This window comes from Cherax quadricarinatus, chromosome 12, assembly GCF_038502225.1.
Source record: "Cherax quadricarinatus isolate ZL_2023a chromosome 12, ASM3850222v1, whole genome shotgun sequence".
NCBI classification, from domain to species: Eukaryota; Metazoa; Arthropoda; class Malacostraca; order Decapoda; family Parastacidae; genus Cherax; species Cherax quadricarinatus.
The window spans coordinates 45,984,040-46,011,723 of record NC_091303.1 but is presented as its reverse complement, the minus strand read 5'-3'; the positions used below and the strand labels follow the sequence as shown (position 1 = coordinate 46,011,723).

The following is a 27,684-nucleotide window of genomic DNA, read 5'->3' as shown; positions in this document are numbered from 1 at the left end:
ATGTACTTCAATAATTTCGCTAATATCAACTCTACGGCTTATTTATCTATCTCACTTCATCTAGTATGACATAATAAACAATATAAATAACAGAGAAACCTGATACATACTCTAAAATGAATAAAGTATGTCATTCATGTAGTGGTATGGGCGGTGTCGGAGGTGGACGAGGTCTGGAGACTGGGCAGAATACTTCATGAATAATTTTACTAATATCATCTATACAGCTTATTTATCTATCACAGTTCATCTAATTTGACATAACAAACAATATAAATAACATATAAACATGATATATACTCTAGAATGAATAAAATATATCATTATGTAACAGGTGGAGGCGGCCACAACCGCTTCCTCTTTGTTGTGGTAAACACTGCCATCTAGTGATGGCCTTTTGAAGCTGTCTATTATTATAATTATTATATGTAGTACATTATTATTATATATGTATTATTATTATACATATTATATTGTTATCATTCTTATTGTATTATATTATTATACAGTGGACCCCCGCCTTATGATATTAATCAGTTCCTGAGAGCTCATCGTATGCCAAAATTATCGTAAGGCGAATTAATTTTCCCCATAAAAAATAATGGAAATCAAATTAATCTGTGCAAGACACCCAAAAGTATGAAAAAAAAATTTTTTACCACATAAAATATTAATTTTAATACACAAAAAACTGAAAAAGACAGGCACAGTTAATACTCTACTAAGAATAGAATACATGACACTTACCTTTATTGAAGATCTGGTTATGATTGATGGGATGGGAGGAGGGGAGTGTGTGGAAGTTGTTATTGTTTAGAAGGGGAATCCCCTTCCATTAGGACTTGAGGTATCAAGTCCTTTTCTGGGGTTACTTCCCTTCTTCTTTTAATGCCACTAGGACCAGCTTGAGTCACTGGATCTCTGTCGCACAACATATCTGTCCATAGAGCTCTATATCTCTCGTTCCTTTATGATTTGTCTAAAGTGGTTCACAACATTGTCATTGTAATAGTCACCAGCACGGCTTGCAATAGCTGTGTGAGGGTAATTTTCATCCATAAAGGTTTGCACTTCAAGCCACTTTGCACACATTTCCTTAATCTCTTTTTTCAATTCCATACTAATTCTCACCCTTTTTTACCATAGGGATGGCACTAGAAGCTTTCTTGGGGTCCATGGTCCATGCATAATGTGAAATGTACCGAATGTATGCGTAGATGCGACCGCACTCACTGGCTTGTAAACATTGGCGCTGAGGCCACATGTGGAACGCGTTCTGGATGAATCACATAAGGCAAGTTTTTTAGTGTGAGGCAAGGCAAAATTTTTGCGTTAAAATGTATCGTATGGCGGATTTAACGTAACGCGATGCCATCGTAAGGTGGGGAGCCACTGTACTATTATTATTATACTATTATTATTATACTATTATTATTATACTTATTATTATTATACATATTATTATTATTATTATTATTATTATTATTATTATTATTATTATTATTATTATTATATAAATAATTTGAAATTTTTATTCACACAAAAAATATAAGATTTACTGTTATTCCTTATTGCAATAATTGTAAAACTAATGTCAACCCATTCACGACTGCGTATTGGAATGGACATTTGTTTACTCTGAAACAGCCAAGCAATGGACCATTTCTCCTAGGTTGAGCTCAATTTCAAGGCACTTTTCATCGTGAAAGCAATTAAAATCATATCTATTTCTGTAATACAGGAGGGCCCCACTTTACGGCGTTCCGCTTTACGGCGTTCCGCTAATACGGACATTTCAAATTATGACCAAAACTCACTATACGGCTCCCCCCACCTGACTTTCTAATACGGTCACCGTGCCCCACCCTGTTTGTTTACATTCTCCATGAGCTCAGTAAGCACTAAGTCTCTCCATTTTGTCTGGAAACTCCAAAATTTCAAATGTTTTTAAAAGTTATTTCATATTTTATATATACTCTGATAATTATACTTATGTATACCTGTACCTAAATAAACTTACATACATCGAGTCATTTAAATGTCGTATATTACGTTAATATACACATTTTCATTAATCCATCCATGATATTTTTTTCAAAATTATATAATAAACACGATGCATAACATATAAATAAGATAAATACACCCCACAGTAGAATAAATAAACAAATGTGAGATGTGAGCAGACGACTTGCACAAGTGGTGATAATAACAATACTGAGTCTCATTAAATGTCGTATATTACGGTAATATACACATTTTCATTAATCCATCCATGATATTTTTTTCAAAATCATATAATAAACACGATGCATAACATATAAATAAGATAAATACACCCCACAGTAGAATAAATAAACAAATGTGAGATGTCGTAGCAGACGACTTGCACAAGTGGTGATAATAACAATACCGAGTCTCATTAAATGTCGTATATTACGGTAATATACACATTTTCATTAATCCATCCATGATATTTTTTTCAAAATTATATAATAAACACGATACATAACATAAAAAGATGATAAATACACCCCACAATAGAATAAATAAACATAAATATAAGATGTGGGAGCCACATAACTTGTACAAGTGACGCCAAGAATAACATTTTCTCTAATCTAACATAAGAGTAAATGTGTTACTGGGGGTAACTGTAGAAAATTATTCCTTTCGTATGTATGTAAGTAAGTTTATTCAGGTATACACAAATACAGTTACATAGATTATCATACATAACAACATACGTGTAGAGAACCTAGGATAACCCAAAAAAGTCAGTGTGACTTATTTCCATTGCCTTCACTCAGAGCTTCATTTCTTCTCAAAATGATGTTACATGAGAATGGGAGTGTTCTTCTTTATTAATTCTACCGTATCAATGTAGAGACAACCTGTACACAATGTAACTTGTACACAAACCAGACGTGTACACTTCGTTTGTTTACAAAACTTACCTTCCCCTGGTTTGTTTACATAACTGCGCCTGCCCCCTCTCATGTATTCATTCTTTCTCTCTCTCATTTATTCGTTTTATCTCATTTACTTACTCCTGACCCTACATTAAGACTACAAATATTTTAAGGTAAGTAATGAGTGAACTGTATATACATTTTATCGCTCTGGGATGCTTAAATATCATAGAATAGTATGTGTGGGTGGGGTGGCCTGGTGAGGCTATTACAATACATACCACACTTGATTTCTTACAATAAATACTACTTGTCTCACCCTAGATTAAGACTATAAATATTTTAAGGTAAGTAATGAGTGCACTATGTGTGTATTGTACCTTTTTATTGTTTTTTGATGCCTGGTTCTATTGCTAACTTAATATATGTTAATGTAAACTTGTTATCTAGTGTTTGTATGCATTTATAAGTGGAAAAAAAGGGTGTTCCACTTTACGGCGATTTCCGCTTTACGGCGGTAGCCTGGAACCTAACCCGCCGTATAAGTGGGGCCCTACTGTACAGTGGTCCCCCAGTTCGCGAAGTCACCGGTAACCGATAAATCCGGTATCTGAAGCGTTATATCGCAAAAAATTTGCCTCGGTTCCCGTAACAAAACCCGGTACACGATACGATTCGTACAAGACGTGTCCACATGTGGCCTGAACTGCCCCGTGTGTGCCAGTGTTTACAAGCCAGCCAGTGTGCGCACATCTAAGGATACATACGGTACATTCCATATTATCCATATTATCACTGTTTCTGGTGCTTGTTTCTGCAAAATAAGTCACCATGGGCCCAAAGAAAGCTTCTAATGCCAACCCTTCGAGACCAAGGGTGCTAATGACTATTGAAATGAAGTAAGAGATAATTGCAAAGTATGAAAGTGGAGTGCATGTGTCGGACCTGGCCAAATTGTATAGTAAATCCCAATCAACCATCTCTACTATAGTGAGCAGGAAAACGGCAATCAAGGAAGCTGTTCTTGCAAAAGGTGAAACTGTGATTACAAAACAGCAATTGCAAGTGTTAGAAAATGTTGAGAGACTGTTACTTGTGTGGATAAATGAAAAACACATAGCTGGAGATAGCATCTCTCAAGCGATCATTTGTGAAAAGGCTAGGCAGTTGCATGAGGATTTAATTAGAAAAATGCCTGCAACTAGTGATGTGAGTGAATTTAAGGCCAGCAAAGGTTGGTTTGAAAGATTTAAGAATCATAGTGGCATACATAGTGTGATTAGGCATGGTGAGGCTGCCAGTTATGTTGTGCGACAGAAGTCCAGTGACTCTCAAGCTGGTCCTAGGGGCATTAAAAGAAGAAGGGAAGTAACCCTGGAAAAGGACTTGCTACCTCAAGTCCTAATGGAGGGGGATTCCCCTTCTAAACATTAAAAACTTCGACACTCTCCCCTCCTCCCATCCCATCAATCATCACCAGATCTTCATTAAAGGTGAGTGTCAATCATTCTATTGTGTTTATTCTATTTTTATTATTGCTATTGTAATTATTCTATTGCATTAAACTTAATATTTCATGTGGTAAAAAATTTTTTTTCCATACTTTCGGGTGTCTTGCACGGATTAATTTGATTTCCATTATTTCTTATGGGGAAAATTAATTCGACTTTCGATATATTCAGCATTTGATAGGTCTCAGGAACGGATTAGATCGAATGTCGAGGGTCCACTGTACAAGCTTGTGATTGTGAATTGTGTTTTGATCTTTTAATTGCTATATTTTGTATCTGCCAAGCAATCATGACACCCAGTAGGCATACCAGTGTTGCTCAAAGTGGCAAGAAAAGGTGTAAGCATTTAAGTCTTAGAATTAACAAAGGAAACAAAGATATTAGACAAGACGTAACCTGTGGCCATAATGAAGTGTTACTTTGAACACATAAAAAAGAGGTAAACATATATGGTACATACATATATGGTACATTGTACCATATGGCACCATTGTACCATATGGCACAATGGTACCATATGGTTCAAAACCATAGACTTCCTCTTCAGCTCCACTTCCATCAGTCTTAGAATTCACCCAGAGAGTGAGTGGGGAGTGAGAGCTTCCTTCCCGCCAGGCACAATGAACATAGCTACTTTGCGGGCATTCCCACAATGCCATCCGGTGTCCAGATTTTTTCTATAGTGTGCACACTGACCAGCCAGACCCATTCTCTCAGATGTAGGCCTACCAGCCTTCTCACGCTAAATTTGACGCCGCTAGAATTTTGGCGTAGATTTACGGTTTGGATCCTTAACGTAAAGCCATAGATCTATGGGATGGACCCTGAAAGGGTTAAAACACTTTAAATTTTGGAGTTTCCAGACATAATGGAGAGACGTGGTGCTTATGGGGCTCATGGAGAATGTAAACAAACTGGGTGGGGCACAGTGACCATATTAGAAAGTCTGGTGGGGGAGCTGTATAGCAAGTTTTGGTCATAATTTGAAATGTCCATATTAGCGAAATACTGTAAAGAAAAATTCCATAAAGCGGGACCCTACTGTACTTTATTGTGCATCCCAAAGTAGAAAATAAAGTTAGAAGTGCAGTAGCACTTGGAAGAGGAAAATGGAAGAAGTATAAAAGAAGTTCGTAGTAAAGCTGGTGTGTTTGTGTGTTTACATTCTTGGTGTATCATGGCAGATTAACAAATCATTAAACTCAGTGAACAAAGTATGTCAATGGTGGTGGTGGTAATAATAATAATAATAATAATAATAATAATAATAATAATAATAATAATAATAATAATAATAATAATAATAACAATAATAATAATAAATAATAATATTCACTCTGGAGTGTTTTAAATGTCAGCTACCAAACCTATATAAAATATGTATTACAGTAGACCATTATTTAGCACAAGTTTATTTGGCATGATTTGAGTATAGCATGATTTAAGAATTGCAACATATTTTTATGTAACACATCATATGATCAATTTAACACAATACGCGGGAAGGGAAAAAAATTTGAGCACCCGGTCACCAGGTCGCCCGCGGTGGGTTATACCACTGAGTTAATGGGGGAGGCCTACTGTCATCCTCCCCATCACCCACACCCACCCCCACCACGCTCCCAGCCTCCAGTTCGGTTCATATGCGTGCAGGACGGAGGTACTCGGGAACCTAGCTGTGTTTACATACATACATATTTTCTTAATTTCTTTGCCATTTTTTACATTTGCCAAGCAATAATGGCACCCAGTAAGCATACAAATGTTGCTGAAAGTGACAAGAAAAGGTTTAAGCGTTCAAGTCTAGGAATTGCAAAGAAAATTGAGATATTAGACAAGCTTAAGAGTGGATCATATGTGGTGGATATAGTGAGGGCCTATGGCCTTAATGAAGCGTCGGTTCATACAAATAACAAGAACGAGGTGAATATACGAACTTGTGTAATGAATAACCCAAGGTGCCATCTCGTGAAAAGAATGACACATAGGTCCCAACAAGTAAATAAAACAGAAAACTTGTTGCTTGAGTGGATTGAACAAAAGACAAAGAAAGGTGTACCACTTAATTTCCTCTTAATTAGGGAAAAGGCCTTAGAGTTGTTTAAGGCAGTGTATGATAAGGAAGGAAAGCCTGAAAAAGTGTGTGTGTTTAGCACAGGCTGGTTCCACACCTTTAAGTTGCATAATAAGTTACATAATATTAAGTTTTCTGGTGAAAGTGCTTTACCTGATCATACAGTGGCAAGTAATTTTCCTGCTGAATTGCAGGAAATTACTTCTGAGGGTAGCTATGAGCCACATCAAGTGTTTAATGCTGATGAGACAAGTGTTTTTTTGGAAAAAATGCCAACACGAACTTATATCAGTCAGCAAGAGAAGAGTGCACCGGGCTTCAAGGCAGCAAAGGACCGCTTTACCTTGCTCCTTTGCGGTAATGCATCAGGTGATTTCAAGTGTAAGCCCATGGTTATTTACTGCTCTAAGAATCCTCGTGCTTTGAAAGGTGTAGATAAAAACACCTTACCAGTAATTTGGAGGTCAAACTAGTCAGCACGGATGACAGAGGAAATATGTATTGACTGGTTTAAGCATCACTTTATTCCTGAAGTCAAGTTTTACCTGCACAGCAAGAACCTTGCATTCAAGGCTTTCTTCATTCTTGCTAATTCCCATGCTCATCCACAAACTTTGCTGGATGTGATCCCACATGTAAAAGATGTATTTTTACCTCCAAATACAACATCTTTAATGCAACCACTGCACTGGGGAGTTGTTAAGTCATTCAAGTGTAACTACACAAAAAAAGTTATGAAAAAACTAGTTGCATCAGTGGACTCTGACTCCAACTTGGCAGTACCAACCTTCTGGAATAAATTTAACATTGCAGATGCTATCAGCTATGCTTGAAATGCATAGAATGAAGTGCCTCAATCAACATTAAATGCAGGCTGGGGAAAGTTATGGCCTTCTGTGGTTAATTCTTTCACTGGTCACAGGTACTCCAGGTTTCCCCTTGCTTGAGAGTCAGGTTCAGGAAATTGTTCAGCTGGCAAGGAGATTACCAGGTGATGGTTTTGAAGATATGAATGAAGACGATATGAATCAACTCTTAGAAGATGATGATGAAGGCAGGAGTCCAGAGGAAATGTTAGCAGAGCTCGATGCACAGATACAAGGGGGGGACATAACAGAAGAAGAAGACGAAGAAGAACCTGAAGAAAAACGGTTAACATTGCAGCAGTTACGTGAGCAATTCCATATCATTGGTAAAGATGCAGATGTTTTCACTGAAGAGGACCCTGACAAATCTAGAAGCAGTGCTTTGAAACGGGGTCTAGACCAGCTGATGATGCCTTACCGTCAGCTGTATAATGTATTGCAGGGCAAAAAAGCCAAGAGAACCATTACAGAATTTATGCACACTCTGATACAACCATCGACTTTAGTACCAGAACCTCTACCATCCACTTCTGTTGACAACCAACAACCATCCACCTCAGCCCAGTAGGGCCACACCATCCATATCTGCTCTCTCCACAATCATCCACACACACCATTACTCACAATTTAAGGTAAGAAATACTATTATTTCTATTGCATTTGTAGTCTTAAGCAGTAATATATCATGACAATGAACTACAATTACATGTTCGCTTTTATTTTTGTAAGATCTGTTGGTCTAAAAAAAAGTTGTTTGGCCTTTTGGGGGCTCTCAGAAACATAACCCTATTTTTCCCATAAGTGCTTCAGTTCATTTAGCACAATTTTTACCTAACACGGCATTTTAAGGAACATAACTAAGGTGCTAAATAACAGTCTACTTTACATTTAAAAGTGCTCCAGAGTGATTTATTATTATTATTATTATTATTATTATTATTATTATAAATCATTTTTCTTATTATGATAAGTTATTCTTAGTATTATTATGATAAATTATTATAAATTATTATTACCATTGACATACCTTTTCACTGAATTTAATCTTTTCTTAAGATGCCATGAGACAGAGAGCATAGCATATGACTCAGGAAAAAAAGTCTCAAAAAATCGCGCTATTTTTGCATTTTTTCTTATGAGTGATCTAGGAGTGTTTAACCTGATGTAAATACCATTTTCGTTCATTGTAGACCAGAGGTACAGATGAGAGAACGGCAGCCTCCGTCCTTACTCCACTCGCATAATAAGGCATATATTACTCATTTTGGTATCTTTATTAACCTTTTGAGGGTTTCAGCCATACTAGTACGGCTTACGACCCAGGGTTTTTGACATACCTGTATGCCTAAATTCTAGCACCCTCAAATCTAGTGGGAGAAAGCAGGTAGGCATACATATGAAAGAATGGGTCTATGTGGTCAGTGTGCGCAGTATAAAAAAATCCTGCAGCACACAGTGCATAATGAGAAAAAAAAAAACTTCGACCGTGTTTTTGGAATAAAACAGCGACTTTGTACTGTATTTTCGTATGGTATTTATTGTTGTATTTTAGTTTCCTTGGTCTCATTTTATAGAATGGAAGACATTACAGAAATTGAGATGATTTTGACTGGTTTTAAAATGAAAAGTACCTTGAAATTGAGCTCAAAGTAGCAGAAATGTTTGATTTTTACCAAAGTTCAAAAGTAAACAAATCATGCCAAGCGTCCAATACACGTCAACTGGCGAGTCTAATGTTCTTTCACAAACAAACGGCTTGGTTGCCCATGGCTAACCAGCACCATTCTGAAATCCATAGACAAGAAACACCAATATGAAAAGCAATATAGACAGGGCTTAATACACAAAGATACTCTTAAACACTATTCATCAGCTCTCACCAAAGTAATAAAAAAAGCCAAACAACTATACTACTCCAGTAGATTCACAGACACTAGAGGAGATATAAAAAAGACCTGGAAAACACTCTCTCAGATTCTAGGGACCCACAAACTGAGAAAAACCAAGAATATTGTCCTAACTAAACCTAATGAAACACCACTACATCCCACTGACACAGCTAACAAGATAAACGACTTCTTCTCAAACATAGGATCTAATCTCGCCAGTAAAATCCCACATACCAATGCCCATGCCGGGGACTACCTAGATGGAAATTTCCCTAATTCCTTCTATCTTGCACCAACTGAGCCCACGGAAGTCATTGGGATCATAAAGTCACTTAAAAATAACTCGGGGAATCTGTCTCATGTCCCACCATTACTGTACAAGCGAGCGGCCCATGTCCCTTCGCATGCTATTTCATTACTTTTTAACAAGTCAATAGAGACTAGCACCTTCCCGAAACTACTCAAAATGGCAAGGGTTACACCAATACATAAAGGTGGTGACCCTACAGACTTAAACAACTATAGGCCAATATCTAACTTACCATTGCTATCCAAAATCTTTGAGAAACTCGTGTACAAGAGACTGTATTCATTTATAACGGCTCAAAACATACTCAACCCCTGCCAGTTTGGATTCAGGAAAAATAAAAGCACTAATGATGCAATCATAAAAATGCTAGATCTGCTTTACATAGCATTGGAAAATAAGGAATATCCACTAGGAATTTTTATTGACCTAAGAAAAGCTTTTGACACAGTAAACCACCAAATCCTACTCCACAAACTTGACCACTACGGTATAAGAGGCCATGCGCTTGCTTATTTCAAATCTTACATTACTAATAGGTATCAGTACGTCACCATTAAAGACACAGCATCAGCAACACGGCCACTTGATACTGGAGTTCCGCAGGGAAGTGTCCTTGGTCCCCTGCTCTTCCTCATATACATCAATGACCTTCCAAACGTATCCCAACACCTGAAACCCATTCTCTTTGCTGATGACACGACTTATGTCATCTCTCACCCTAATCTTGCCACCCTCAACACCATTGTGAATGAGGAGCTGATTAAAATATCGACTTGGATGACAGCCAATAAACTTACGCTTAACACTGACAAAACTTACTATATTATGTTTGGTAGCAGAGCAGGAGATGCACAAATTAACATTAAGATTGACAACACTCTAATTACCAGAAATAATGGGGGAAAATTCCAAGGCTTATACCTTGACAACAACCTGAATTTCAGCACCCACATCCAGCATATAGCCAAAAAAGTATCCAAAACGGTTGGGATCCTCTCCAAGATACGATACTACGTGCCGCAAAATGCCCTTCTCACACTATACCACTCACTTATTTATCCATACCTCACCTATGCTATTTGTGCTTGGGGATCAACTGCAGCAACACACCTAAAGCCAATAATAACCCAACAAAAAGCTGCAGTAAGAATAATCACCAAATCCCATCCCTGGCAGCACACCCCCCCACTCTTCAAAGATCTAAACTTACTCCCAGTTCAGTACATCCACACTTACTACTGTGCAATCTATATCTACAGGGCCTTAAACTCTAATATCAACCTTGACCTAAAACGCTTTCTTGATAGTTGTGACAGAACCCACAGGCATAACACCAGACACAAACATCTCTACGACATTCCCCATGTCCGACTAAACCTTTACAAAAATTCAATGTATGTCAAAGGCCCTAAAATCTGGAATACCCTACCTGAGAACTCTAGAACTACAGACACATTCATCACCTTCAAAACTACCATTAGAAAACATCTTATCTCCCTGATACACCCCGTCAACTAAGTACACGAATACCACCTGGTGGTTCACACTTACACTCGCTCACTCATTTGACCATAAACAGAAATATTAATATCAGTCTTAAAATAATGAATCCTGTGATACTCCAATACTGAAACTATATACTGTGCCAAAACAAAAGCATTCACATTGCTAAACTCATAAACTAGTATTTAGTCACTTAGCCATAATACCAACTTACCTCATAATTTGTAATATTTTACAATTAAGAATAAAACTAAGTATGCCCGAAATGCCTAGCCATGCTAAGCGTTCTAGTGGTACACTCTGTAATCACAATTTTACTACATGTAAACCAAACAATAACCAAATTTCTGTAAACTCAGCATTGTAATCCTTATAGAGAATAAACTTTGAATTTGAATTGAATTTGAAAGTGCGCTGATATTATTTATACCATTTCTACACTAATGCAGCAGTCTGCATAACAGTAAATCTTCTATTTTTTGTAAGAATAAAAATTGAAAGTGGAAAGCCAAAGAAATATAAGAGGGGCCTGGGGATGTGACTAACGAACAGAGGAAATGTTATTTTAGTGCCAGGAATGTCTTTCTTGTTTATTCTGGACCCTATTTGGAAATTGGCATCTTTTGAAATTTGTGTGAAATTGGAAAAATTGCTCAATTCTGACCACTGTATTGGATAGTTGAAATCAGTAAATGGATGGCTTCTTGTACTCATTCAATACAAAAAATAGAGTTCTAGAGAAATAGTTATGATTTTTGTCGACTAGTACACTGGAATTGGCCGAAAGTAGGGCTCAAAGTGGGCAAAATCGCCGATGCGTAAACATCGTCGAGACCGCTAACTTCGCGAGAGCATAATTCCGTTAGTTTTCCATCAAATTTCATACTTTTGGTGTCAATATGATCGGGAAAAGATTCTCTATCTTTTCATATGAAAAAATAAATTTTTTTTTTAATTTGGCCGACCCTGAGAACGAGTCTTGGAGAGGGCCTGTCGACCCTCAAAAGGTTAAAGTGCTAGGGTATTTATCGTGTTCTTGATATCAGTTTGGAATAAATGTGATAAATACATAACGTTTATTACTAATATTAGCATAATTACACAACATTTTATTAGCGCCACAGCGATGTTAGATGGTGAATTTAATGTATTAAACAGAAGAATTTTTAAAAAATTTAAAAAAATCAGAAAAAATTCTGAAAACTCACTACATGTTCAGATGTACAATGGAACCTCTACTTGCGAGCGTGTCAACGTGAGAGTTTTTCCAAATACGACCAGTTGATGGGTCGATTTTTTGCTTCCATACGCGAGCAAAATTTCCACAAGTGAGCAGACCTCAAGGCAAGTTCCTTGACACTGGTGAGGGGCTCTTGCTCTTGATCTCGGGAATTGTATCTCATTTGTTTGTTGGACTATCTTATTGAAACTTGGGCAATGTATGACAGAAAATGCCTTTTAACGTACACCAAAAATGAAAGAAATCTAAGGAAATCAGGAATTAGCCACCCCTTAACGGTAATTTTGAAAGGTTTTTATGTGTAAATCATTGAAGATCCCCAATGGGATTTCTTTTTTCTCAAGTGCAGTGTATATTAGTTCTAGCATGTGTATAATAGCGTCATTTGTATTTTTATTAGGCCTGAACCCAAATTGACAAGGGTTGAGTACACTGTGGGAGATGAGGTAGGAATAGATTCACTTATCAATAAATTTTTCAAAGATTTTAGAGAGAAGGGGTAAGTTGGATATTGGCCTATAGTTATTCAAGTCTACTTGATCTCCTCCTTTATGTATTGGGGTGACCCCTCACGATTGTGAGAACTGTAGGGAAGGTAGAGGATTTGATAGATTTGTTAACTCTTTCAGGGTCCAGAGGCCAAATGTCAAAGTGTGCACCAGGGTCCAAGAATTTTCAAAAAATAATTTTGTTATTTTTTCTTATGAAATGGTAGAGAATCTTTTCCTGAAGGTAATAAAACAAAAAGTACGAAATTTGATCGAAAATTGACGAAATTATCCTTTCGCAAATTTTGATGTGTCAGCGATATTTACGCATCATTGATTTTGCCGACTTTGACTCCCATTTTAGGCCAATTACATTATTCGAGTCAACCAAATTCTTAGCTATTTCACTAGGATTACTTCTATTCTATCGATTGAGCACAAGAAATCGCCAAGTCAACTGTTTCAACTACAAAATAGTAAAGTGTTTGGAAATTGGTAATTTGACCAATTTAATGCAAAGTTCAAAATACAGTGGACCCCCGGTTAACGATATTTTTTCACTCCAGAAGTATGTTCAGGTGCCAGTACTGACCGAATTTGTTCCCATAAGAAATATTGTGAAGTAGATTAGTCCATTTCAGACCCCCAAACATAAACCATACCCCCGGCCGGGATTGAACCCGCGGTCATAGTGGCTAACGCGACGGGCTGGAGTTTTGAGACTCTATGACTGCGGGTTCAATCCCGGCCGGGGGTATGGTTTATTTGCAATCGTGTCATTACGATTTCTTAAGTCATCTCCCCAAACATACATGTACAAACGCACTTACATAAATACACTTACATAATTGGTCGCATTCGGAGGTAATCGTTATGCGGGGGTCCACTGTATTCCAATTTCAAAATAGGGTCCAGAATAAACAATGAAGGCATTCTGGCACTAAACTAACATTTCCTCTGTTCATTAGTTATGTTTTCAGGCTTTACAAATGAATTCTGTTTTTATTTTTAATCCACATAATATATTGTTATTCAAACCAAGAAATAGAAGATTTGCTGATATGCAATGTTGTAATAATTGTATAAATAATATCACCACATTTGTGAACGTATATTAGACCCACCAGTTGGCGTATATTAGACACGTGAGGTCATTTGTTTACTCTTGAACATCGGCAAAAATTTAACATTTTCGCTACTGGGAGCTCAGTTTCAATCCATTTTCAGTACTGAAACGAATCAAAATCACAAGAACACAAGAACACAAGAAAGGAAGAACACTGCAGGAGGCCTGCTGGCCCATACTAGGCAGGTCCTTTACAATTCATCCCACTAACAAAACATTTACCCAACCCAATTTTCAATGCTACCCAAGAAATAAGCTCTGATGTGAAAGTCCCACTCAAATCCAACCCTTCCCACTCATGTACTTATCCAACCTAGATTTGAAACAACCCAAAGTCCTAGCCTCAATAACCCAACTAGGTAGACTGTTCCACTCATCAACTACCCTATTTCCAAACCAATACTTTCCTATGTCCTTTCTAAATCTAAACTTATCTAATTTAAATCCATTACTGCGGGTTCTCTCTTGGAGAGACATCCTCAAGACCTTATTAATATCCCCTTTATTAATACCTATCTTCCACTTATACACTTCGATCAGGTCTCCCCTCATTCTTCGTCTAACAAGTGAATGTAACTTAAGAGTCTTCAATCTTTCTTCATAAGGAAGATTTCTGATGCTATGTATTAATTTAGTCATCCTACGCTGAATGTTTTCTAACGAATTTATGTCCATTTTGTAATACGGAGACCAGAACTGAGCTGCATAATCAAGGTGAGGCCTTACTAATGATGTATAAAGCTGCAGTATGACCTCTGGACTTCTGTTGCTTACACTTCTTGATATAAATCCCAGTAATCTATTTGCCTTATTACGTACGCTTAGGCATTGCTGTCTTGGTTTAAGGTTGCTGCTCACCATAACCCCCAAGTCCTTTTCGCAATCTGTATGGCTAAGTTCTACATCATTTAATTTATAAGTACTAGGGTTATGGGCACTCCCAAGCTTCAGAACCTTGCACTTATCTACATTGAACTGCATCTGCCACTTTTCTGACCAAGAATAGAGTTTGTTTAAATCCTCCTGAAGTTCCCTAACATCTACGTTTGAATCAATTATCCTACCTATCTTTGTGTCATCGGCGAATTTGCTCATATCACTAGTAATTCCCTCATCAAGATCATTGATATATATTATAAAATCATCTCTATTTCTGTAATATATCTTCCATTCTATCAAATAAGACCAAGAAATCACAAATACAACTATAAAAACATACGAAAAAACACTACAAAATCGCTGTTTTTATCGAAAATTACAGTCTCAGTTTTTTTCTCTCATTATGCACTGTGTACTGCGGGATTTGTTTTATGTGGTGCACACATACCATGTAGATGTATTCTCTCATATCTAGGGCCATATTTACCACTCACAGCTTATCAGAGTGAGCTGAGCTCATGGCGTAGCTCTATGGTTTGGACCCTCAACCTAAAGCCGTACATCTGTGGCATGGACCCTGAAAGGGTTAAAGAGTGTTGCAATGATTAGTGACAGTACTTGTGAAGTTTTTTTGTATATAAAGGGTGGTAAGTTATTTAACTCTCCTACCTTGTCCTTTAGTGTGTTGATAATAAGTAAGACTTCTGTTGGGTTGGTCGGAGCTAGGAATAGTGTATTCGGGTAGGTGCCAGTGAGTTAGTCATTAGATGGGGTGTTTGAGATTGGGATTTTTCTTGTCAGCAGACTGATGAATCCTTAGAGGAATACCTTCAAGCACTGAAAATTTTAGGTAAGGACTGTCACTTCCAAGCAGTGACAGCTGCTCAGTATTGTGAAGAGTCCATCAGGGATGCTTTTATCAGTGGCCTGCAATCATCAATAACAAGGCAGCGTTTATTGGAGAATAAAACTCTCAACTTAGCCACTGCCTTTGACCAGGCAAGAGCTCTAGATTCAGCCCAGAAGAATTCTGAAGTATACAGTACCACCCAGCCTTCTCGAGTGGTAAGTGCTGCAATTCCTGACCAAGACTCTTGCAATGAAGTTACTGTGGAACCTGCCTCAGTGACAGCAGCAGCAGGTACGGTGTGTTTCTTTTGTGGTTTTTCAAGACATCCACGTCCAAAGTGTCCTGCTCGTGAACAATGTGCCATAAATGCCACAAGAAAGGTCACTTTGCTAAAGTATGTCGTGCTAATGCACCAACAAGAGCTAGTGCCTCCACACATTCCAGTGATCATGCGACTCTAGCAACAGTGACTTCTGCGGCTACTCCAAATTCACTGTCAAAGGCAGTTGTGAAAGTATTCATCAAAGGAACAGAAGTAGATGGTCTTATTGATAGTGGCAGCTCAGAGAGTTTCATCAACCTGGACTTAGTTAAACGCCACTCCTTGACTGTACATCACTCATCAGGTACCGTTTCCATGGCATCAACATCTCTTTCTATTCAGACCTTAGGGTTTTGTAAGGTAAATCTCAGAGTTAATGGAAAGGACTATCAAGATGTACATTTAGCTATTCTGCCACAACTGTGCTCTCATATTATCCTTGGTCAGGACTTTCGGAAGCTGCATGGTAGTGTTACCTTAACATATGGAGGTGAACTGCCTCCTCTTGTTGTCTGTGGACTTAGCACTTTAAGGGTAGACCCACCAAAGCTGTTTGCAAATCTTACCGTGGATTGCCATCCTATATCAGCTAAGTCATGCCGCTATTCTTATGAGGATCGGATGTTCATTGAGAAAGAAACTCAGAGGCTGCTGAAGGAGGGTATTATAGAACCGAGTAATTCCCCTTGGCATGCACAGGTTGTTGTTGTTAAGGATGATTATAGGAAACGTAGACTGGCTATCGATTACTCTGAGACAATCAACAAATTTACACTTCTTGATGGGTACCCTCTACCTCGAATTGATGATACAGTGAACAAAATTGCTCAGTACTATGTGTTTAGCACAACTGATCTACAGAGTGCCTATCATCAAGTCCCTATAAGGAATGAAGATAAACCATACACAGCATTTCAGGCTAGTGATGGCCTGTATCAGTTTACCAGAGTCCCTTTTGGAGTCACCAATGGGGTAGCCTGCTTCCAACGAATTATGGATTCACTCATTCAGGAAGAGCAGCTCATGGGAACTTATGCGTATTTAGATAATGTTACCATTTGTGGCAAGACCCAGGAGGAACATGATGCAAATCTTGATAAGTTTTTGGAAGATGCCAAGAAGAAAAATATCAGTTGCAATGAGGAAAAGTGCACTTTTTCAACTAAAAGGCTTAGCATTCTTGGTTATGTAGTGGAAGGAGGTTCAATATTCCCAGACCTTGAACGACTACGACCTCTACGGGAACTTCCAATGCCTCAACACAAAAAGTCACTCTGAAGAACTCTTGGTCTCTTTGCTTATTACTCAAAATGGATCTACAACTATTCAAGTAAAGTCTGCCCATTGAGTGCTACCACATTTCCTGTGACAAAGGAAGCAGAAGCCGCTTTCCATACTCTCAAACAGGACATTGAAAACTCAGTAGTTCAAGTCCCTACCATTCGAAGTGGAAACGGATGCATCTGACATTGCCATTGCTGCAGTCTTATCTCAGGCAGGACGACCAGTAGCCTTCTTTTCGAGAACTTTTCAAGGATCAGAGAAGTGTTATGCAGCTGTAGAAAAGGAAGCCCAGGCCATCATAAAAGCAGTTCACCACTGAAGGCATTATTTAACTGGTAGACATTTCACCATAAGGACTGATCAACAGTCCGTGATGTATATGTTCGACAAGAAGCACAAAAATAGGATAAAGAATGACAAGATATTATGCTAGAGGATGGAACTATCGTGTTATGACTTTGATATTCTGTACCGACCGGGTCAAGAGAACATCTCACCTGATGCATTCTCTAGGTCCCATTGTGGAGCAGCATGTCATGATTTGCAATCACTCTCAGCGCTCCACAAGGCTTTGTGTCACCCAGGAGTTATGCGCCTGTACCATTTTGTCAAATCAAAGAACATGCCCTACTCAGTGGAAGATGTACGACAAGTGATCAGAGCATGCAGAGTATGTGCAGAGTGCAAGCCAAACTTTCATCAGCCAGAGAAGACTCATCTCATAAAATCCACCCAGCCTTTTGAGAGACTGAATATAGATTTCAAAGGACCTCTACCAAGCATGAATCAGAATAGATATTTCCTTAACATAGTAGATGAATATTCAAGGTTTCCCTTTGTGTTCCCCTGTGAAAATATGACTGCTTCAACTGTTATTAGTTGTCTTTCACAGTTGTTCTCTATTTTTGGTATGCCAGCTTATATCCATTCAGACAGGGGATCCTTGTTCATGAGTAACGAACTTCAGGAGTTTTGGGCTAGCAAAGGTATTGCCTGCAGCAGAACAACGAGCTACAACCCTCAAGGCAATGGTCAAGTGGAGCGGTTCAATGGTACTATATGGAAGGCAGTTACAATGACATTGAAGTCGCACAATCTACCTGTTCAACACTGGCAAACTGTCCTACCTGATGCTCTTCACTCTATTAGATCATTGCTGTGCACAGCTACTAATGCAACCCCTCATGAAAGACTCCTCAACTATTCATGTCGTTCCTCTACGGAAGCCTCCGTGCCCACTTGGTTATGTCATCCTGGATCCATTCTCCTGAAGAGTCACCGTAGGATGAACAAGACGGATCCTTTAGTGGAAGAGGTAGAGCTCCTGCAAGCTAATCCACATTACGCCTACATTCGCTACCAAAGTGGTGAAGAGACTACAGTATTTACAAGACATTTAGCCCCAGTTGAAATCCCCATTAGTGTGGAATCTCAAGATACACCAATAGATGTGAAAGATGCTTCGTTTTCTCCTGGAAAGCCCCTTGAGACTACCCCCATGGAAATAGAGGATTCTGCTCCAGCAGTTAGTCAAACCCTGCTGGAAAATATTGAACCTGGTGAAGAGGCTCAAGGGCTACGAAGGTCGGGACGTATACGTCGCCCACCTAACAGTTTGGGAGATTACTGTCTCTGATATTTTAGAAGGGGGAGATTGTAGTGATACTGCTCCTGTGGGGAGCAGCAGCAGGATAATACTGCACCACTTCTCAGGGCCCTTAACAACAACAACAGCTTGGTGTGTGTCATGGGCGCCAACACATGGTGTGTGATTCTCTTCTCTTATATCCATATACAGTGGACCCCCGGTTAACGATATTTTTTCACTCCAGAAGTATGTTCAGGTGCCACTACTGACAGAATTTGTTCCCATAAGAAATATTGTGAAGTAGATTAGTCCATTTCAGACCCCCAAACATACACGTACAAACGCACTTACATAAATACACTTACATAATTGGTCACATTCGGAGGTAATCGTTATGCGGGGGTCCACTGTATTAGTGATGCAGATTACATGGTGAGTTTAAGTATGTGGCCTGTAGTTATAACTTTTCTCTTGACATATGCAAGACATCACCATCCCTGTAGAAGCAGTTATTAGATGTACTAGTCATTATATTTTGTTGTTGCAGAAGTACTATGAAGATTCTATGTTCAATAAAGCCTAGAGATAAGGCCTGTGTTTCTATCACAACACACTAGCAAGTGTTAAGGTCACTTACCTGACACTTACAACATATACTAGCAAGTGTTGTGGTCACTTACCTGACACTTACAACATATACTAGCAAGTGTTGTGATCACTTACCTGACACTTACAACATATACTGGTGTGCTGTGGTCACTTACCTGACACTTACAACATATACTAGCAAGTGTTGTGGTCACTTACCTGACACTTACAACATATACTAGCAAGTGCTGTGGTCACTTACCTGACACTTACAACATATACTGGTGTGCTGTGGTCACTTACCTGACACTTACAACATACACTAGCAAGTGTTGTGGCCACTTACCTGACACTTACAACATACACTAGCAAGTGTTGTGGTCACTTACCTGACACTTACAACATACACTAGCAAGTGTTGAGGCCACTTACCTGATAGTTCCAATAAAGAGCACAGGGTCCTGAGGAATGATTGAAAGCCGTGATCTAAGGTCTTCTAACCCTAATGTAGATATATCAGTACCATCAATGCGAACTGTCCCACCTGCCAACTCAACAAGTCGGAACAACACTACCCCCAGTGAGGACTTCCCCGAGCCAGTTCTTCCAACTACTCCTGTAAACAAACATACATTAACTGTGTCACAGATGATCTTTTATCTTGTCAAAATTGAACTGCTGATTCTTCCAGAATTTTTTTTTTTTTATCTAAAGGATAGTAAAATTTGAAATCATCCATTAATATGAAGCTGCTGGGTGTAGTGGGTGTGGTGGGTGTAGTGGGCTGGAGTTTTGAGACTCTATGACCGTGGGTTCAATCCCGGCCGGGGGTATGGTTTGGTGTAGTGGGTGTAGTGGGTGTGGGGGGTGTGGTGGGTGAGGTGAGTGAGGTGGTTGTGGTGGGTGAGGTAGGTGACATGGGTGTTATGGGTGAGGGTGTGGTGGGTGAGAGTATGGTGGGTGAGGGTGTGGTGAATGTGGGTGTGGTGAGTGAAGTTGGGGTGGGAGAGGGTGGTGTGGGTGTGGTGGGTTAGGGTGTAGTGGGTGTCATTGGTGAGGGTGTGGTGAGTAAGGGTTGTGTAGGTGTGGTGGTTGAGGGTGGTGTGGGTGTGGTGGGTGAGGGTTGTGTGGGTGTTGTGAATGAGGGTAGTGTGGGGATGGTGGGTGAGGGTGGTGTGGGTGTGGTATGGGAGGGTGGTGTAGGTGTGATGGTTGAGGGTGGTGTGGGTGTGGTGGGTGAGGGTTGTGTGGGTGTGGTAGGTGACAGTGGTGTTGGTGTGGTGGGTGAAGGTGCTGTGGGTGTGGTGGTTGAGGGTGGTGTGGGTGTGGTGAGTGAGGGTGGTGTGGGTGTGGTGAGTGAGGGTTGTGTGGGTGTGGTGGGTAAGCATGAGGGTGTGGTCTGTGAGCGTGTGGTGGGTAAAGGAGGTGTGGGTGTGGTGGCTGAGGGTGGTGTGGGAGTGGTGGGTGAGGGTTGTGTGGGTGTTGTGGGTGAGGGTGGTGTGGGTGTTGTGGGTGAGGGTGGTGTGGGTGTAGTGGGTGAGGGTGGTGTGGATGTGGTGGGTGAGAGTAGTTTGGGTGTGGTATGGGAGGGTGGTGTAGGTGTGATGGTTGAGGGTTGTGTGAGTGTGGTAGGTGAGGGTGGTGTGGGTGTGGTGGGTGAGGGTGCTGTGGGTGTGGTGGTTGAGGGTGGTGTAGGTGTGGTGGGTGAGAGTGGTGTGGGTGTGGTGGGTGAGGGTGGTTTGGTTGTAGTGGATGAGGGTGGTGTAGGTGTGGTGAGTGAGGGTTGTGTGGGTGTGGTGGGTGAGGGTAGTTTGGGTGTGGTATGGGAGGGTGGTGTAAGTGTGATGGTTGAGGGTGGTGTGGGTGTGGTGGGTGAGGGTTGTGTGGATCTGGTAGGTGAGGGTGCTGTGGGTGTGGTGGTTGAAGGTGGTGGGGGTGGGGTGGGTGAGGGTGGTGTGGGTGTGGTGGGTGAGGGTGGTTTGGGTGTGGTGGTTGAGGGTGGTGTGGGTGTTGTGGGTGAGGGTTGTGTGGGTGTGGTGGGTAAGCATGAGGGTGTGGTCTGTGAGGGTGTGGTGGGTGAGGGTTATGTGAGTGTGGTGGGTGAAGGTAGTGTGAATGTGGTGGGTGAGGGTGTGGTGCATGAGGGTGTGGTGGGTGAGGTGGATGTGGTGTATGAGGGCAGTGTGGGTGTGGTGGGTGAAGGTGTGGTGGTTGAGGGTGTGGTGGGTGTAGAGGTGAGTGTGGTGTGGGTGTGGTGGGTGAGGGTGTGGTGTGTGGTGGGTGAGGGTGTGGTGGGTGAGGGTGTGGTGGGTAAGGGTGTGGTGGCTGAAGGTGGTGTGGATGTGGTGGGTGAGGGTGGTGTGGGTGTGGTGAGTGAGGGTGGTGTGGGTGTGGGTAAGGGTGTGGATGTGGTGGGTGAGGGTGGTGTGGGTGTGGTGAGTGAGGGTGGTGTGGGTTAGGGTGGTGTGGGTTAGGGTGTGGTGGGTGAGGGTGGAGTGGGTGTGGTGGGTGTGGGTGAGGGTGAAGTATGTGGTGGGTGTGGTGGGTGAGGGTGGTGTGGGTGTGGTGAGTGAGGGTGGTGTGGGTGAGGGTGTGGTGGGTGTGGTTGGAGTGGGTGTGGTGGGTGTGGTTGTTGGTGTGGTGGGTGTGGGTGGTGTGGGTGTGGTGGGTGAGGGTGGTGTGGGTGTGGTGGGTGTGGTGGGTGAGGGTGGTGTGGGTGTGGTAGGTGAGGGTGTGGTGGGTGAAGGTGTGGCATGTGTGGTGGGTGAAGGTGTGATGGGTGAAGATGTGGAGGGTAAGGGTGTGGTGGCTGAGGGTGGTGTTGATGTGGTGGCTGAGGGTGGTGTGGATGTGGTGGGTTAGGGTGTAGTGGGTGTTGGTGTGGGTGAAGGAGTGGTGGGTGAGGGTGTGGTAGGTGAAGGTGTTGTGGGAGAGGGTGTGGTGGATGTGGGTATGGTGGGTGAGAGTGTGGTGCGAGAGGGTGGTGTGGGTGAGGCTGTGGAGGGTGTGGTGGTGGGTGTGGAGGGTGTGGTGAGTGAGGGTGTACTGGGTGTGGGTGTGGTGGGTGAGGATGTGGTGGGTGAGGGGGAGGTGTGTGAGGGTGTGGTGGGTGAGTGTGGCAGGTGTGGGGGTGAGGGTGGTGTGGGTGTGGTGGGTGAGGGTGTGGTGTGGGTGTGGTGGGTGAGGGTGTGGTGTGTGTGGTGGGTGAGGGTGTGGTGGGTAAGGGTGTGGTGGCTGAAGGTGGTGTGGATGTGGTGGGTGAGGGTGGTGTGGGTGTGATGAGTGAGGGTGGTGTGGGTGTGGATTAGGGTGTGGTGGGTGAGGGTGGAGAGGGTGTGGTGGGTGTGGGTGAGGGTGTGGTGGGTGAGGGTGGTGTGGGTGTGGTGGGTGAGGGTGGTGTGGGTGTGGTGGGTGAGAGTGGTGTGGGTGTGGTAGGTGAGGGTGTGGTGGGTGAAGATGTGGTGTGTGTGGTGGGTGAAGGTGTGGAGGGTAAGGGTGTGGTGGCTGAGGGTGGTGTGGATGTGGTAGGTGAGGGTGGTGTGGATGTGGTGGGTGAGGGTGTGATGAGTGAGGGTGTGGTGGGTTAGGGTGTAGTGGGTGTTGGTGTGGGTGAAGGAGTGGTGGGTGAGGGTGTGGTGGGTGAGTGTGGTGGGTGAGGGTGTGGTGGGTGAGTGTGGTGGGTGAGGGTATGGTGGGTGAGTGTGGTGGGTGAGGGTGTGGTAGGTGAAGGTGTTGTGGGAGAGAGTGGTGGGTGTGGGTATGGTGGGTGAGAGTGTGGTGGGTGAGGGTGGTGTGGGTGAGGCTGTGGAGGGTGTGGTGGTGGGTGTGGAGGGTGTGGTGAGTGAGGGTGTACTGGGTGTGGGTGTGGTGGGTGAGGATGTGGTGGGTGTGGGGGAGGTGTGTGAGGGTGTGGTGGGTGAGGGTGTGGCATGTGTGGGGGTGAGGGTGGTGTGGGTGTGGTGGGTGAGGGTGTGGTGGGTGTGGTGGATATGGGTGTGGTGGGTGTACATGTGGAGGGTGGGTGGTGGGTGTGGTGTGTGAGGGTGTGGTGAGGGTGTGGCAGGTGTGGGGATGAGGGTGTGGTGGCTGAGGGTGGTGTGAGTGTGGTGGGTGTGGGTGAGGGTGGTGTGGGTGTGGTGGGTGAGGGTGGTGTAGGTGTGGTGGGTGTAGGTGTGGTGGGTGAGGGTGGTGTGGGTGTGGTGGGTGAGGGTGGTGTGGGTGAGGGTGGTGTAGGTGTGGTGAGTGAGGGTGTGGTGAATTTGGTGGGTAAGGGTGTGGGTGTGGTGAGTGAGGGTGTGGTGAGTGTGGGTGAGGGTGTGGAGGGTGTGGTGGGTGAGGGTGTGGTGAGTGAGGGTGTGGTGGGTGAGGGTGGTGTGGGTGAGGGTGGTGTGGGTGAGGCTGTGATGGGTGTTGGTGTGGTGCATGAGGGTGTGCTGAGTGTGAGTGTGGTGGGTGTGGGTGTGGTGGGTGTGGGTGTGATGGGTGAGGGTGTGGTGGGTGTGGGTGTGATGGGTGAGGGTGTGGTGGGTGTGGGTGTGATGGGTGAGGGTGTGGTGGGTGTGGGTGTGATGGGTGAGGGTGTGGTGGGTGTGGGTGTGATGGGTGAGGGTGGGTGTGGGTGTGATGGGTGAGGGTGTGGTGGGTGTGGGTGTGATGGGTGAGGGTGTGGTGGGTGTGTGTGGTTGGTGAGGGTGTGTGGTGTGGGTGTGGGGTGTGGGTGTGATGGGTGTAAGTGTGGTGTGTGAGGGTGTGCTGGGTGTGAGTGTGATGGGTGTGGGTGTGGTGGGTGTGGGTGTGATGGGTGAGGGTGTGGTGGGTGTGGGTGTGATGGGTGAGGGTGTGGTGGGTGTGGGTGTGATGGGTGAGGGTGTGGTGGGTGTGGATGTGATGGGTGAGGGTGTGGTGGGTGTGTGTGGTTGGTGAGGGTGTGGGTGTGGGGTGTGGGTGTGATGGGTGTGGTGTGTGAGGGTGTGGTGGGTGAGGATGTGGTGAGTGTGGGTGTGGTGGGTTTGGTGGGTGAGGGTGTGGTGGGTGTGAGTGTCAGGTGAAGGTTGTGGTAGCAGCTTCACTCTCCTCCACCTCACAGTGAGTTCAGTCATAATACCTCTCACACCATACCTCACAGTAAGGTTCAGCCATAACACCTCTCACACCACATTTCAGCCACACACCTTCACTGTACCATTTGCCATCTAGCAACCTCCACTCCCTTCCCCGTGTCCCCATGCCCTAGCCACACACCCAGCAACCTCCATTCCCTTCCCCATGTCCACATGTCCTCACCACACACCCAGCAACCTCCTCTCCTTTCCCTATGTCCACATGCCCTTGCCACACACCCAGCAACCTCCATTCCCCCATATCCACATGCCCTCACCACACACCCAGCAACCTCCACTCTCTTCCTCATGTCCACATGCCCTCACCACAACCAGCAACCTCCACTCCCTTCCTCATTTCACATGCCCTCGCCACACACCTAGCAACCTCCACCACCTTCCTGATGTTCTCATGCCCTAGCCACACCCAGCAACCTCACCCATACCACCCATCCCAATAATTTCCCAGTTGCCACACACCTTCACCCATGTCATTCCAACTAGAAACCTCCACCCACACAACCCACCCATACAATGTCCCCCATGGCTACACACCTACACCATTCCACAATGTCCAGTTCCCCACTATCTCAAGATCACACCTTCCCTAGCCCCATGCCCTCACTCATGCCATTTCCCCATGCCTTGATGCCCATACCTTACTTGATCTTTAATCTTAACATGCTATCCACACACCTTATCACCCACCACCCTCATTACCACTTACACCATCAACTCCACACCCATCATCCACATCACCACCCACACTAGGTCACTGATAATCATAACTTTCACTCACGCCACTCCCCAAAGCCCCCTCCCACACCTACACCCTACCCCTTCTTTCATGGCCCACACCCCTAGTCGTGTGGCCACCCACCACCCTCATTACTGCCCACACCAGCAACTGCACACTCATCCAGCAACCACACCAGGTCACTGATATTGCAACCTACATGGTCATTGATACTGCCATCTACATGGCCATTGATATTACCACCTACATGGTCAATGTCACACCATCTAGTGAACATAATCCTACTTTTCCCATGTGTTCTTCAGTTCAGTTTACAAACATTTTTGATTACAAAGCATTGTCTGGCACTGTGGCCTGGTGGCTAAAGCTCCCGCTTCACACACGGAGGGCCCGGGTTCGATTCCCGGCGGGTGGAAACATTCCGACACGTTTCCTTACACCTGTTGTCCTGTTCACCTAGCAGCAAATAGGTACCTGGGTGTTAGTCGACTGGTGTGGGTCGCATCCTGGGGGGACAATTAAATTAGGAGGTCTGGTCTCAGACCGGGCCGCGGGGGCGTTGACCCCCGGAACTCTCTCCAGGTAAACTCCAGGTAACTACCATGTCATCCAACAGTCATCCATAACTTGCACTTTATAACATTTATAAAATAATTTTAGCAATTATTATGTAAAAAATTAAGAACTAAACTGAAGACAAACCTATATTTTCCATTGAATCTATGTGGAAGGTGACACCCTTCAAAACAAGAGGTGTTTCTGGACGATATCTCATCTGCACTTTACGGAAACTGACTCGGCCATATTGTGGCCAGGTAACTTCAGGATGTCTGGACTCTATAATGGGTGGTGCTTCAGACTGCAGACCCTGAAAAATAAAACATTCAAAATATTGTGTTGACGTCAAAGAATAATTTACTGGAACTTGTAAACAGTTTCATTGCTTATAAAATATCTCTTAATTCAAATGAAGTGAACAGGTGCCCTACACAGCAAAGATCAAACAAAATGTGGGTTGATCACATCTTAGCAGGCAGGGCAGGTATGCCTGCTTTACTCTCTCTGTATATCTTACATTTGTATTGTACATCTGTAAGCTCATTTATCCACCAAGAAGATAAGAAAAATAACTGTACTGTACTCTATTGTTTTGTCCTGTGCTTTAACCCATTTTCTTTATAGGTTCATTTACAGGTAATACAGTATTGTACTCTAGTTTATTCTTAGTATGTCCAGTAGTTTGTCAATACAGCAAACTAAGTACAGGAGGGCCCTGTTTGTATGGCTCTTAGGGTCCTGACCTTGTGCAATAAGTACAGGAGGGCCTTGTTTGCATGGATCTTGGGGTCCCGACCCCAAGAGCTGTCTTTTCATTACTGAATAAGTCTAAAATGCATATGTTTACACTATCATATATTAAGTGCCTAATACAGCTAGGCATAAAAAATGATAAAAAAAAGTAAAATAAATACACAGTACATACAATATTTACATTAAACTATGGTGCCAGTTGTCCTTCCCTTATACAGCTCTTGTACAAAAACAGTGGTAAAAGCACCAAACATAATGAACAATAACTCAGTTGAAAGCCAATGAAAATGTGGAACACCAAAGAGAGGGTGCCGAATGTGTGGAACCCCAGTGTAAGTTTTATCAGGTATCTGTCCATGTCCAGTAGTCGAGTGATTAAACGGACTACTTAATTGAAATATTCAATATACAATGGACCCTCTCTTTTTGTCTTTAATTCGTTCCAGAAACTCCAGCAAAATGTGAAATTGACTAAAATTAAAACCTTTTTCCCCATAAGAAATAATGTAAATCCAATAAATCCATTTCAGACATCCAAAAGTATAAATAAAAAATATATTTTATAGAGAAGAACTATATTCCATGGCATATTTATCTATCACAATTTATCTAATATGACATAATAAACAATATTAATAACATAGGAACATGATATATTCTCTAGAATGAATATGTCATTACGTATGTGAGGAATAAGTGGTGATGTTGGGTTTATAAGGGCCACTGAGAGAAGCCATACATATTAGTGGTAGGCGACAGCAGAAGCCACCAACACTATTCACACAAACAATGTATGTATGTAATTTATAAATAAGAAATATTTATACTGTAATTTATAAATAAGAAATATTTACACTTTAACAAACAAGGATTATTTCTATGCAAGAAATAAGAGATTAGAAAAATTTCAAATAGGTTTTGTCAGTATTGAGGTTAAGCTTATTTGTCATCATCCAGGTAGATATTTTCTGCAATTCAGCATTAACAGTGTTAGCCAGCGACTAGGTCTGGGTGAGAGAAGACGTATGTTGTGTCGTCTGCACATAATATGGGTTTGAGTAGGTCAGTGATGTAGATGAGAAAGAGG

The 27,684-nt window shown here is 42.4% G+C and overlaps 1 protein-coding gene across 1 annotated transcript in view; it reads right to left on the bottom strand.

The window, feature by feature from the left end:
• Window positions 1-27,684, bottom strand: part of LOC128686555 (ATP-binding cassette sub-family C member 5) — a 537,407-nt gene that overhangs the window by 62,841 nt on the left and 446,882 nt on the right. Inside the window, exons 15-16 of the mRNA XM_070084337.1 lie at window positions 25,989-26,154; window positions 19,863-20,046 (exon numbers count right to left, since the gene is read on the bottom strand). Of these exons, the coding sequence (XP_069940438.1) occupies window positions 19,863-20,046; window positions 25,989-26,154 (350 nt within the window). The remainder of the gene's footprint in view (window positions 1-19,862; window positions 20,047-25,988; window positions 26,155-27,684) is intronic.